Source organism: Panthera tigris, chromosome X (genome assembly GCF_018350195.1).
Source record: "Panthera tigris isolate Pti1 chromosome X, P.tigris_Pti1_mat1.1, whole genome shotgun sequence".
In the NCBI taxonomy this organism is placed as follows: domain Eukaryota; kingdom Metazoa; phylum Chordata; class Mammalia; order Carnivora; family Felidae; genus Panthera; species Panthera tigris.
In genome coordinates this window covers 127047393-127062459 of record NC_056677.1, presented here as the reverse complement: position 1 = coordinate 127062459, position 15067 = coordinate 127047393, and the positions used below count along the sequence as shown (strand labels likewise).

General features: G+C 37.7%; 1 protein-coding gene across 1 annotated transcript in view; it reads right to left on the bottom strand.

The window, feature by feature from the left end:
* VBP1 (VHL binding protein 1) overlaps positions 1–15067 on the bottom strand; it is an 81430-nt gene that overhangs the window by 28684 nt on the left and 37679 nt on the right. Inside the window, 1 exon segment of the mRNA XM_042974444.1 lies at positions 13732–13858. Within this exon segment, the coding sequence (XP_042830378.1) occupies positions 13732–13858 (127 nt within the window).

Below are 15067 nucleotides of genomic sequence, written 5' to 3'. Positions count from 1 at the left end.
TTATTTATTTATTGTGTGTACTCCCTCCCATTAGAATGTACGTAGCACAAGGACATGGATTTTTGTTCCTTTTGATTATTGCTATATCCCCTTTCCTAAAACAGTACCTAGAACATAGTAGATGCTTAATGAGTACATGCTGGCTGAGTGATAGAAGTGTTGAGTAAGATAAGGACAGAAAAGTAACTCATCGGGTAATAGTGGGGTGCTATTTATATAGGGTAGTCAAGAATGGACTCATTTGGTCAGATCCCTGAAGGAAGTAAGGTAGTGAGCAAAATGAGTATCTAGGAAAATAGTGCTGCGAGCACAGGGCATAAAAAGTTGCAAATACCCTGAGCTGGGAGGGTGCCTGGTGTGCTCAAAGAATAGCAGGGAAGTCCTGTGCCTAGAATGAACTAAGCAAGGCAAAAGTGCCAGGATATGAAGACAGAGAGACCATGGGGAACCGTGGCTTTTACTCCGAGAGAAACGGGAGCAGGGGCAGTTGCACCTGAGTGGCTTGATCTAACTTATTCTGTAAGCCAATCATTTATGGAGCAAAAGAAAGAAAGGCATCAAGGAGGACTCCAACGTGTTTGGCCTGAGCACCTAGAAAGACAAAGTTGCCATCAGCTGTGATTGGGGTGGCTGTGAGTAGAACAGCTTTGGGGAGATCAGGAGTTCAGTGTTGCATCTGTACAGTTTGAGATGCCAATTGCACATCCAGGTGAAGGTGTCAATTAAGCAGTTGGATATATACATTGGTAACAGGGAAGAGCTCTAGACTGGTGATACAAGTTTGGGAATCATCAGCGTATAAATGTACGTCTAAAGCCATGATGTAGATGGGGTCACCGAGGGAATGAATGTTGATAGACAAGGTGCTCAGAGATTGACTCTGGGGCACTCGAGTATTCAGTGATGGGAAAGACAAAACTGAAAAGGAACAATGGGTTGAGAGTATGATGTCCTAGAAGTCAAGTGAAAAGGGAAGTTCGAGGAGTGGGGAGTGGTCAGCTGTATCAAATACCACTGGTAAGACATGATGTGGACTGAGACATAGCCATAGGTTATGGTAATACTGAGGTCACACATGACTGAAAGAAGAACGATGGGGGCAGGCAGAGTCCTTACTGTAATAAGTTCAAGAGAGAATGAGAGGAAAAGAAGTAGTAACATAGCATATACAGAATTCTTTTGAGAAAATTTTCGGTGGGGCACCTGGGTGGCTCAGTCAGTTAAGCATCTGACTTCGGCTCAGGTCATGAGCTCACATATCGTGAGTTCAAGCCCCACGTCAGGCTCTGTGCTGACAGCTCAGAGCCTGGAGCCTGCTTTGGATCCTGCGTCTCCTTCTCTCTCTGTTGCTCCCTTGCTTTCTCTTTCTCAAAAATAAAGATTAAAAACAAAATTTATGGGAATGCAAGCTGGTGCAGCTACTCTGGAAAACAGTATGGAGGTTCCTCAAAAAATTAAAAATAGAACTAGCCTATGACCCAGCAATTGCACTACCAGGCATTTATCCACGGAATACAGGTGTGCTGTTTCGAAGGGACACGTGCACCCCCATGTTTATAGCAGCACTATCAGCAATAGCCAAAGTATGGAAAGAGCCCAAATGTCCCTCGATGGATGAATGGATAAAGAAGATGTGGTATATATAGACAATGGAGTATTACTCGGCAATCAAAAAGAATGAAATCTTGCCATTTGCAACTACATGGATGGAACTGGAGGGTATTATGCTAAGTGAAATTAGTCAGTCAGAGAAAGACAAAAATCATATGACTTCACTCATATGAGGTCTTTAAGAGACAAAACACATGAACATAAGAGAAGGGAAGCAAAAATAATACAAAAACAGGGAGGGGGACAAAACAGAAGAGACTCATAAATATGGAGAACAAATGGAGGGTTGCTGGAGGGGTTGGGGGGAGGGGGGATGGGACAAATGGGTAAGGGGCACTAAGGAATCTACTCCTGAAATCATTGTTGCACTATATGCTAGCTAATTTGGATATAAATTTTTAAAAATTCAATTAAAAAATTTTTGAATTTGAAACAAAAAGAAAAAAAAATTTTTCGGCAATAAGTACAAAATGATACTGATCATAATCAATTTTTAAAAATCATATAAAATAATAGTATATATTTTTCCATAGCAAAAGAATGGAAATGTTCTGGAAGGCCACACATAAAATTCATCACAGTCATTGTCTCTGGAGGGGTGGAGGGTGACTAGCACTGGAGGTGTGCCAAGATTATTTTGCTGTTATTTGTAAAATAACATCATTATCATTAAAAATTATCTGAAAAAATTATGACAAAATACTAACATTTAGTAATTCAGGACTTTGAGGTATGGATGGCTATTATCTTATGTACTTTCCTGTATTTTTAACGTTTTTCCAAATTAACACCACCAACAAAAAAACATGAGTTAATTGGTGGTGAGGCTATGTAGACTGAATGACTTCACAGTTTCAATTAACTGTATTATATCACATGACATTTATGGAGTGCACTGAAGCTATAAAAAGGGGAACTGCTGATTGCAAACAATTTTTAACCAAGTAAAGAAAAAATTTAAATCATGAAAACATTGCCAAATAGGCAGAACAGAAATAATGGACTAAAATGAGTTAGAAACAGGTTGGATGAAAAACCTGAAGTCAGAAAATCTCCAGACATTCTGCTCGTCTTAACAATTTCTCCCATTGCAAGTCTTGAACAACAACAACAAATTCAGCCTTATTACATTTCACTTTTCTTTTACCTGCTTAATGAAGAGTGGAAATGATCCCAGAGAGCAAAATGGCAAATAAAACAAAACAAAATGAAATAACAACAAAAATCCCTGCAGTAAAGGAGAAAAACCAGCAGCAAACAGTAGCTCATAACTCAAACCAAGAATGTAAAGTAAGTTATACTTATATCTCCATTATGTGCATATTGATTATTCCTATTTTGGATTATCTATTAATTCTGGAACAGCTTTCTCTAAATTATTGCACGGCCACAAATCCCATCTCTTCCCCATTTCTAGGGTTCCTTTCTCATAAAGCCTTTGCGATATCATATCTCAAAGGGCTGCCATTTCTTTTTCCAATGCAAGGAAAGGATGTGGATTGATTACCTTCCATTTTTAATTATCTGTATCATGTTTTTTTTTCTGTTAGTGCAAGCCATGGAGAATTTTAAATATATTTCCCACTCTTGGGCGCCTGGGTGGCTCAGTCGGTTGAGCATCTGACTTCGGCTCAAGTCATGATCTCACAGTTTGTGGGTTCAAGTCCCACATCGGGCTCTGTGCTGACAGCTCACAGCCTGGAGCCTGCTTCGGATTCTGTGTCACCCTCTCTCTCTGCCCCTCTCCCGCTCACATTCTGTCTCTGTCTCTGTCTCTCTCTCTCTCAAGAATAAACATTTTAAAAAGTTGTTTAAATATATCTCCCACTCTTGATATCCTAAAAGGGTTTCTTCTTACCATTCTATATAGGCACTTGCTGTGAAGTCACTGGATAGGCCCCTGGAGGTAGTACTTTGAAGAAAAGTGTCAGTTACTACATAGTATGTTTTCTACTAATATTTAATAAGAAATATTATACAGAAGAAATTCTGCTACATATTTAATATTGAGAACAAATATAGTAAACCATTTATACCCAGGGCAATGATCTTTCTTTGAACATGAAAAATTTAGGACTAGACAGGCATATAAACCAATGAAATAGGAGACAGTACAGAAAAAACCCTCACATATCTGGTCAATTGATTTTTGACAAGGGTTCCAAGACCATTCAATGAGGAAAGGACAGTCTTCGACAGATACTGCAGAGACAACTGGATAGTCACATGAAAAACAGTAAGTTTGGACCTTGACCTCACAGTATATACAAAAACTAACCCCAAATTGATCAAACAACTAAACTTATGAGGTAAAACCATAAAAATCTTTGAAGAAAGCATAGGGAGTAACTTTCATACCATCAGATTTGGCAATGAAATCTTCAACATGACACCAAAAGTCCAGGCAACAAAAGAAAAAAATAGATAAATTGGACTTCATGAAAACTCTAAAAATTTTGTACATTTAAGGACACTATCAAGGGAATGAAAAGAATGGGAGAAAATATTTGCTATTCATATATCTCATATATCTATATAAGAACACCTACAACTTAAAAACAACAAAGCAAATAACCAAATTCAAAAATGGCAAAAGGTTGGGGCACCTGGGTGGCTCAGTCTGTTATGCATAGGACTCTTGATTTAGGCTCAGGTCATGATCTCACGGTTCGGGGGTTTGGTGGGTTCGGTCCTTGTATCAGGCTCTGCACTGGCAGTGTGGAGCCTGCTTGGGATTATCTCTCTTCCTCTCTCCCTGCCCCTCCCTCACTTGTGCTCTCTCTTTCTCTCAAAATAAATAAATAAACTTTTAAAAAAATGGCAAAAAGTTTTGAACAGACATTTCTCCAAAGAAAATATACAGAAGGCAAAAAAGCACATGAAAAGATGCTCAACATCACTAATCATTCGGGAAATGAAAATCAAAATTACAATGAGATATTAGTTCACACCCATTAGGATGGCTATAATATATATTTTTTTAATCCAGAAAACAAGTGTTGGTGAGTTTGTTGGGAAGTTGAACACTCATGCACTGCTGGGGGAATAGAAAGTGGTTTAGCCACTGGGGTAAATGGTATGACAATTCCTCAAAAAATTAAGCATAGAATTATCATATGATCCAGCAATCCTACATCTGGGTATATACCCAAAGAACCGAAAGCAGAAACTCAAATAGATACTTACACACCAATGTTCACTGCAGCATTATTCATAATAACCAAAAGATGGAAACAACCAATGTGTCCATCAATGGATGAATGAACAAAGAAAATGTAAATCTATACAATGGGAAATTATTTAGCCTTAAAAGAGAATGAAATTCTGAGACATGCTACAATATGGATGAATCTTTTTTTTCAGTATGGGTGAATCTTGAAGACATTACACTAAGTGAAATAAGACACACACAAAAGGACAAATAATGTATGACTCCACTTAGAATGAAGTACCTAGAATAGTCAACTTGATAGGCACAGAAAACAGAAAAGTAGTCACCACTCAACATTCTGAATGCATTTAATGCCACTGAATTGTACAGTTAAAATTGTTAGGATGGTAAATTTTATGTTATATGTATCTTACCACAATAACAAAGTTTTAAGAAGATAATAGTAAAATACCTTACAATAATAACATATTAAGTCAGCAGGGAGTATGATCAAAATTCAAGTTTCCTAAGTCCTTATGTCGTTTCAGAAGAAATTACTAACTTTAGACTTCCATAGTTTAACTATGCATGCTGTAGTCTCTAGGGAAACAGAAGGATAGCAGAATAGTGTATAACTTCAGAAGTTAACAGGGGGAAAAGTGAAAGGAGGAAAAAAAGAATGTAATTATTGCAAAAGAAGGCCAAAACTGAGGGGGGGGGGAACAAAAATAGGAGGGAAGATATCCTATAATAGGAATATCCAAATATACCCATAGTTACATAAAATATACTTACTAAACTCAAGGTAAAAGCCAAGGATTGGGTTCTAGTTGCAGTTAAAATCTAGTCAGCGCAGGCAACCTGCCTTTCCTACTGAGCACCTAAGTATAAAAGCTGGGTCGCATGCCTGAGCAGCTATTAGAACACTGGAAAGTAAGTATCAGCAGGTGGGTCAGGAAAAAAATCCCAAATCAGAAGTACCACTGAACTGGCAGTGGATTCATCATTTTTCCCTTCCACTATCCCCACACTGGACTCAAAGCAGCCTAACACCTGGAAGATATCACTGTTGTACAGATGAGAGAAAACTCCAGAAGTCTAGCTCCGGTCTGCGTGAGAACTTCTAAAGCTCAGAGAAAGTCAGAAAGTCCCCCATACTGTATTCTCTCACACCCCAGATCCCAGGCAATCCTACTTGCTATCTTGGCAGCAGAAGTGGCTTGCAGGGAAAACTGGAAGAGCCAAACATCTGAGGGAGAGAAACGTTCTTCTCCATTAGGGGGAGCTGCGGCTCTGTGAGGGGAGGGATAAAAACTTTTTTTTTTTTTAAATTCTGTCCTACCACCACCACTTGGAACCCTGACTTGTCTCAGTCACAGAAGTGAGGGGTTTTGGGGCCAGAGGAAAAAGAATGAGAGTCCCAGGAAACTGGAAAATACTGGAGAGAGAGCAGAGATACAAAAGCACAGGGAAGCTGTTTATGAACTACTGGGGTCATGGTCCGCTTCTCCTCACCCCTGCAGGGGTAGATCTGATCTTTATTTATTAAGTTTCTTTTAAATCTTAATTCCAGTATAGTTAACATACAATGTAATACTAGTTTCAGGAGTAGAATTCAAAGATTCATCACTTACATACAACACCCAGTGCTCATCACAACATGTGCCCTTCTTAATACCCATCACCCCTCCAGCCCGTGTCCCACCCACTTCCCCTCTAATGACCATCAGTTTGTTTTCTATCAGTAAGAGTCTGTTTCTTGGTTTGCCTCTCTTTTTTCCCCTTTGCTTGTTTATTTTCTTTCTTAAACTCAACATATGAGTGAGATCATATGGTATTTGTTTTTCTCTTACTTATTTTGATTAGAATAATACTCTCTAGCTCCATCCATGTTGGTGCAAGGGCAGGATTTCATTCTTTTTTATAGCTGAGTAATATGGATCTTTTCTTTCCTCATATTTTGGAGTAGGGTTCAGAAGAGGGCTGGAATAAGGGATAGGGCTAGGGTAAGGGCTGGAGTGAGGGTATGGGCCTATTGTCCCTCAGTTCAGAAACCTCTCCAGAGGGATAAGTAAGACGAGAGTCACGGTCAGGGTGAGGGCTTAGGGTTAGTGGTTAGTGGTTAGGGGTTAGGGGTTAGGGTTTGGGTTAAGATGACATGACAAGATTTCCTTCTTCTTTATGGCTGAATAATATTCCGTTGTATATACACATCAAATGTTTTATTTTTTCAGATCATGGGTTTAGTTTATGCCTGGAATAAGAGTCAGGGATAGGGCCATGGTGGTGGTATGGGCCTATTGTCCTGCAGTTCAAAGACCTCTACAGAAGGATGAGTTTAGGTAGAGGGTTATGGTCAAGGTGAGGGCTTAGGGTTAAGGGTTATTGGTTAGCAGTTAGGGATTAGAGTAAGAGTCTGATTTAGGATTAGGTTTTCAATTAGAATACTCTCTAGCTCCATCCATGTCACTGCAAGCGGGAAGACTTCATTCTTTTCATGGCTGAATAATATTCCATGGTAGATATATACCACATCTTCTTTATCCATTCGTATAGAGGGACACTTGGGCTGCTTCCATAATTTGCATATTGTAAATAATGCTGTAATATACCTAGTAGTGCATGTATCCCTTTGCATTAGTGTTTTTGTATTTTGGGGGTAAATAACTAGTAGTGCGATTGCTGGATTATAGGGAAGCTCTATTTTAACTTTTTGAGAACCCTCCACACTGTTTTCCAGACTGGCTGTACCACTTTGCATTCCCATCAACAGTGTAAGAGGGTTCCCCTTTCTCTACATCCTAGCCAACATCTGTTATTTCCTGTGTTGCTAATTTTAGCCATTCTGACAGTTGTGAGGTGATATCTCATTGTAGTTTTGATTATGCATTTCCCTGATTGTGAGTGATGATGAACATCTTTTCATCTGTTGGCCAGCTGTATGTCTTCTTAGAGTGTGTGTTCATGTCTTCTGGCCATTTTTTAACTGAATTATTCAGTTTTAGGTGTTGATTTTTATAACTTCTTTATAGATTTTGGATACTAACCCTTTATTGGATCTGTCATTTGCAAATATCTTTTCCCATTCTTTAGGTTGCTGATTATTTTGTTGATTCTTTCCTTTACTGTGCAGAAGCTTTTTATTTTGATGTAGTCCCAATAGTTTATTTTTGCTTTTATTTCCCTTGCCTCAAGAAAGTAATGTCAAAAGGAAGCCAGGGTAGCTATACTTATATCATACAAAATTGACTTTAAAACAAAGACTGTAATAAGAAACAAAGAATGAAATTATATAATCATAAAGGGGATGATCCAAGAAGATATAACAATTGTAAATATTTATGCATACAACATGGGAGCACCCAAATACATAAAATGGTTAATAACAAACATAAAGAAACTGATTGATAGTAATACAAATAATAGTAGAGAACTTTAACATCTCACTTACATCAATGGAAAGATCATCCAAACAGAAGATCAACAAGGAAACAGTGGCTTTGAATGACACTCTGGAACAGATTTTTGGTTTTTTTAGAGGAAGAGTGTGTGTAAGCAGGGGAGAGTGGCAGAGGGAGGGAGAGAGAGAGAGAGAGAGAGACAGAGAGATGGAGGGAGGGAGAGAGAGAGAGAGAGAGAGAGAGAATCCCAAGTAGGCTCCACGCTCAGTGTGGAGCCAATGTGGTGCCCAATACCATGACCCTGGGATCATGACTCGAGCTGAAATCAAGAGTCAGACGCTCAATCAACTGAGCCACCCAGGAACCCTGGAACAGATGGATTTAACAGATATATTCAGAACATTCCACCCCAAAAGAAACATTCTTTTCAAGGGCACATGGGAACATTCTCCAGAATAGATATTAGTTCTCAAAACAAGTCTCAACAAATTAAAAAAGATTGAAGTCATAAAATGCAACTCTTCTGACCACAACACTATGAAAGTAGAAGTCAACCACAAGAAAAAGTCTGGAAAGCCCACAAATACATAGAGGTTAAATAACATGCTACTAAACAATGAATAGGTCAAAGAAGAAATCAAAGAAGAAATAAAAACTTACTACATCTTACTCGACACGTCTCTGAAGGCAAAGGAAATAAAAGTAAAATTGAACTACTGGGACTCATCAAGATAAAAAGCTTCTGCACTACAAAGGAAACAATCAACAAAACTAAAATGTAACCTATGGAATGGAAGAAGACATTTGCAAATGATATATCAGATAAAGGGTTAGTATCCAAAATCTATAAAGAACTTACCAAACTCAACACCCAAGAAACAAATAATCAAGTTAAGAAATGGGCAGAAGACATGAATACATACTTTTTCCAAAGAAGACATCCAGATGGCCAACAGACACATGAAGAGATGCTCAACATCACTCATCATCAGGGAAATACAAATCAAAACCACAGTGAGATACCACTTCACACTGGTCAGAATGGCTAAAATTAACAACTCAGGAAACAACAGATGTTGGCCAGGATGTGGAGAAATGGGAACTCTCTTGCACTGTTGGTGGGAATGAAAACTGGTGTGGCCACTCTGGAAAACAGTGTGGAGGTTCCTCAGAAAATTAAAAATAGAACTACCCTATGACCCAGCAATAGCACTGCTAGGAATTTATCCAAATGATATAGGAGTGCTAATTCATAGGGGCACCTATACTCCAATATTTATAGCAGCGCTTTCAACAATAGCCAAATCATGGAAAGAGCCTGAATGTCCATCAACTGATGAATGGATAAAGAAGATGTGGTTTATATATACAATGGAATACTACTTGGCAATGAGAAAGAATAAAATCTTGCCATTTGCAACAACGTGGATGGAACTGGAGGTGTTATGCTGAGTTATATAAGTCAGTCAGAGAAAGACAGATATCATGTGTTTTCACTCCTATGTGGAACCTGAGAAACTTAACAAAAGACCATGGGGGAAGGGAAGGGGAAAAATAGTTTCAAAAGAGGGAGGCAAACCCATAAGAGAATCTTGAATACAGAGAACAAACTGAGGGTTGATGGGGAGTGGGGGAGAGGGGAAAGTGGATGATGGGCATTGAGGAGGGCAGTTCTTGGGATGAACACTGGGTGTTGTATGTAAGCAATGAATCATGGGAATCTACCCCCGAAAACAAGAGCACACTATATACACTGTATGTTAGCTAACTTGACAATAAATTATATTTAAAAATTTTTAAAAATAAAGTTTTAGTCAAGAATATAAAAAAAATTACATGCAAACAAATGAAAGTTAAAACACACTGGTAGATCTGATCTCAATGAGCATACCGAAGAATGATCACAGGGGAGAGACCAACACCTAGATCCCAGGCTGACTGTTGGGCGGTGCACATGCAGAAAGGGCCAGAACAGTAGCGCAAAGACTGTGGAAAGTGGGCTGACCCTAGAAGCACAGGCCAGAGAAGGAGGCAGAATGTGCAGCTTATGCCTGACCAGGTCATATGCCTGCTACAACACAAGTATTAACATTCTTCGTAAAACTTAACAAGACCTGGAGTCAAAGTCATAGGCAAAATGTCCAGGATGCAATGCAAAGTTACTTGGTACGTGAAGAAAACCATGAATATGTCAATTTGCATGACAAAAAGGTAATCAACATACACTAATGATAAGATGACACAGATGGCGAAATTATCTGACAAAGACTTTAAAGTGGCTATTATATGAGAAAGAATGAAATATGGCCCTTTGTAGCAACGTGGATGGAACTGGAGTGTGTGATGCTAAGTGAAATAAGCCATACAGAGAAAGACAGATACCATATGTTTTCACTCTTATGTGGATCCTGAGAAACTTAACAGAAGACCATGGGGGAGGGGAAGGAAAAAAAAAAAAGAGGTTAGAGTGGGAGAGAGCCAAAGCATAAGAGACTGTTAAAAACTGAGAACAAACTGAGGGTTGATGGGGGGTGGGAGGGAGGGGAGGGTGGGTGATGGGTATTGAGGAGGGCACCTTTTGGGATGAGCACTGGGTGTTGTATGGAAACCAATTTGACAATAAATTTCATATATTAAAAAAATAAATAAAGTGGCTATTATAAAAATATCTGACAAAGACTTTAAAGTGGCTATTATAAAAATGCTTGAATGAGTAATCATGAACACCCCTGAAATAAAAGTTAAAATACAAAGCATCAGCAAAGAGACAGAAGAAACAGGAAAAAGCCAAATGGAAACTTCAGAACTGAAAAATGCAATAATTGAAATAAAAATGCCCAATCAACGGACTCAATATCAGAATGCAGATGACAGAGGAAAGATTCACTGAACTTGAAGACAGACCAATAGAATTTTTCATTCTGGAGAACGGAAAAAAAAGACTCAAAAGAACCAAAAAGAGCCTCAGGGACTAGTGGAACAACCATCTAAAGGTCTAATATTTGTGTTCTTAGAGTCTCAGAAGGGGAAGAGAACGACTGGAGTGCTGAAAAGATATACAAATGCATATTTAAGAAGCTGTACAAACTAGAACAGAACAAATCCCCCAAATCCATGCCATCACATTAAAACTTCTGAAAATGAAAGACAAAATATATTGAAAGAAAATTTTTACAATATCTATAGGGGAACAAATGATTCAGATGACTGTGGGGTTTTCATCAGAAACCATGGGGCCAGAAGGAAGTGGCCCATTTTTTCAAATGCTGAAAGAAAAGAACTGTCACTCCAGAATTATGTATCCAGTAAAAGCTGTTTTAGTAATAAAGGTGAAATGAAGCCATTCTCAAATGAAGGAAAAATAAGAGAATTCATAGCCAGAATTGCCAGAATTGCTAATAGATGTTCTTCATATAAAAGGGAAATTATACTAGCAGGAAACTTGGAATATCAGGAATGAGGGAAGAGCAACGGAAATGGCAAATATATGAGTAGATATTATATAGGTTATCCTCCCATTCTTGAGTTCTACAAAAGGTGTAAGATTGATCGGTCTTCTGAGTGTAACGTATGTACAGACAACTCTAACGTAAAAAAGAGGAAGATAAGGGACCTATATGGTGCTAATGTTTCTACATTCCAATTGAAATGGTAAAATTTTGAATCTAATGGACTGTGAAAAGTATGTGTTTTGTACCTGCTAGAGCAAACACTAAAAAACCATACAGAGAGATATAGTCCAAATCACAACATATAAATTAAAATGAAATACTATTCTAAAATATATTCAAAGAACCCAAAAGAAGGCAAGAAAGAAGAAACAGTGGAACAACAACAATGACAATGAATAGAGGGAACAAACAGAAAATAATAAAATGTCAAACCTAAATATAAACACATCAGGATCTAATTGACATTTATAGAACATTCCACCTAACAACAGTAGAATACACATCATCAAGTGTTCATAGAGTGTCACTAAGATAGACCATATCCTGTGTTATAAATCAAAAGTTAATAAATTTAAAGGAATTTAAAGCATACAACATACTTTCTCTGACCATAAAGGAATTAAACTAGAACTCAATACTAAAAGCATAACAAGAGAATCTTCCAACACTTAGAAATTAAACAACATACCTGTCAGTAATCTATGAGTCAAAGAGAAATTAAAAATATATTGAACTGGAAAAAAATGAAAGTAAAACATCTAAATCGGGGCCTAGCAGGAGTTTTATACCATTAAACAATATATTACCAAGAAGAAAGGTATTAATCAATACTCTAAACTTCTATCTTAAGAAACTCAGAGGAGAAGAGCAAAATAAGCTCAAGTCAAACAGAAAGAAGGAAATAACAAAGATAAAAGCAGAAATCAGGAGGCGTCTGGGTGGCTCAGTCGGTTAAGCATCCAACTCAATTTTGGCTCAGGTAATGCACGATCTCACGATTCATGAGTTCGAGCCTTGCATCGGGTTCTGTGCTGAGCGTGAAGCCTACTTGGGATTCTCTCCCTCTCTCTCTGTCTGCCCCTCCCCCAGTAGCACACGCATGCATGCACGCTCTCTCTAGAAAATAAAAAATAAATTTAGAAAGCAGAAATCAATACAATTAAAAAGAGAAAACCAGTAGAGAAAATGCAATGAAACTGAAAGTTGGTTGTTTGATATAACTGTAACAAGCTTGATGAAACAGAAGATACAACTCACCAATATCAAGAATGAATGGAAATCCCCAGACTTTGTAGCCATTTAAAGGAAAATAAGGGAATACTATTAATAGCTTTATGAACCTAAAGTTGACCCAAACTGTTAATGTTTTTTCATTTCTTCCTTATTATTCCGAGCCCAAAACCTCCTTGCTGTGACCTTTCTAGGTCCTTAGCCATCTGTGTCCTCCAGGAAGCAGTGCAGCCACGCCTTTCCTCAGCACATTTTGAAATTACTTCTTCCTGTTTCCCAAAACCTCTCAAAATTCTCACTCCTAGAACACACCTCAGCTGCATATTAGGAAAACCGAAGTCACTAGGTGCTTAAGAGTTAACATACAGTTTGTTATATCATTGGACCAATATTAAAGCAAAATCATATAAAAATAGCATAGGTCCACATCCTTAAGCCCTTGGGGCCAAATGTGCTTTGGAATTCAAAATGTTTTCTAATTTTTGGAAAAATAATTTAGAAATTACACAAAGACCATACTAGTAACACCCTGGGGGTTGGGGGGCTGGAATAGTACCCTGTAATCTAACACATTAATATTTCTGCAGCAAAATCCAAATGCAAAATTTAGGTGTGAATATCTATACTTCCATGAATAATGATGACAGCCTCTTTGCAGTTCAGGTAAAGTTTTGCAGCCAAAAGAGTTTGTTGCGAACTTAACAACGACAACTAAAAACTTGCTTTCTGGAGCTTTTTGAATTTTAGAATTGCAGATAATTTATTGGGGACCCATATTTCAACTTTGAATCTATTAGCGACCTTCTCTCAAATCTCTCTCTCTCAAATCTTTGGATCTACTGCCACCATTCTAGCATTCTAGGTAATAATACGTAAGAAACGTTACCATGTGACGTACCAGAGGAATGGAAACATGGTTCCAGATGGTTGATGTGCACGTGTAGGTATTCAGCTGCCACTTCATTCCACCAGTAATTTCCTTGTCTGAAGTCTGAGGCCACTTCATGTCAGATCTAAGATGGGATTTATAAATCAGCCCACTCTGAAGAATGACAAATCTACCATGTAAACATGAAGTCACAAAACAAAGCCAAAAGAAGCCCATTGGCTGTTTTGTAGACGAAATGAAGTTATCATTACAAAACTAAATGTTTCTGCTGGGTTTTGAGTTCACGAAAAGAATTCAATGGTAGCAGTTATGCATAAAAAAGTGACTTGAGTGAATACATTTTATTCTAAGCTATTTTAATAGTTTATCTAGAGAAAAAACTAGTATTCTCCCAGGGTGGTAGGTCGAAGAGGCACTAAGGTAAGAGGCAGAAGTGTTGAGTTCTGAGCCCCACGAGGCTATTCACTAGCTGTGTAACCTTCATTAAGGAACTTCTTTTCTTACTTGTAAAATGGGATTTACCTATCTTCTTTATGCAATTAAAGTTATTAGGAGAATAAATAATACTAGATAGAGAATATTTTATATAAATATGATAATAAATAGAAAAGGAAACAAATGCTTATGTTCTTGTCCTAAAAGCTCCTGTTTATTCCATATTTGTCATTTGACTTATATAAGTTTAATTTTTATCTAAGTGATACGGAGTTTAAAAAGTCAAATAATACAAAAAGATCTAAAACCAGAAACATCAGTCACCACTTCCCCTTCCCAAAGGTAGCCACTCTTTTCTTCATGGTATTTAAATCCATAATTCTAAAAAAGAATGTCTACACTACTATATCTTAATTGATAAGTTTAATTTAGAAGTTAGACATCATTGATTTCCTTTGGAAGATTTGTCATTCACACCATACCCTACTTCTCCTCCCACCTTTCCACATCTACATCTTTGAAACCTAGTATATATATATATATATATATATATATATATATATATATAGAGAGAGAGAGAGAGAGAGAGAGAGATGTGTGTGTGTGTACACCTTATATATGTGAATATAAAAACACTACAGAGGTTAATAGCCCTGACGTAGAGCAAGACTGCCTGGGTTCAAATCCCACTTCAGCCACTTTCTAACTGTGTAAGGTTGGGCAAGTTACAGAATTTCTGTATCTCAATTTGCTCATATGTGAAGTGTGGATTCATTGCATTCATTCAACAAATATCCATTAAATATCTACTAGGTGCCAGACAGTATTCTCAGTGCTTAGGATACATAAAACAGATGAAAACATCTGCCTTCATAGAGCTTATGATCTAGTGGAAATA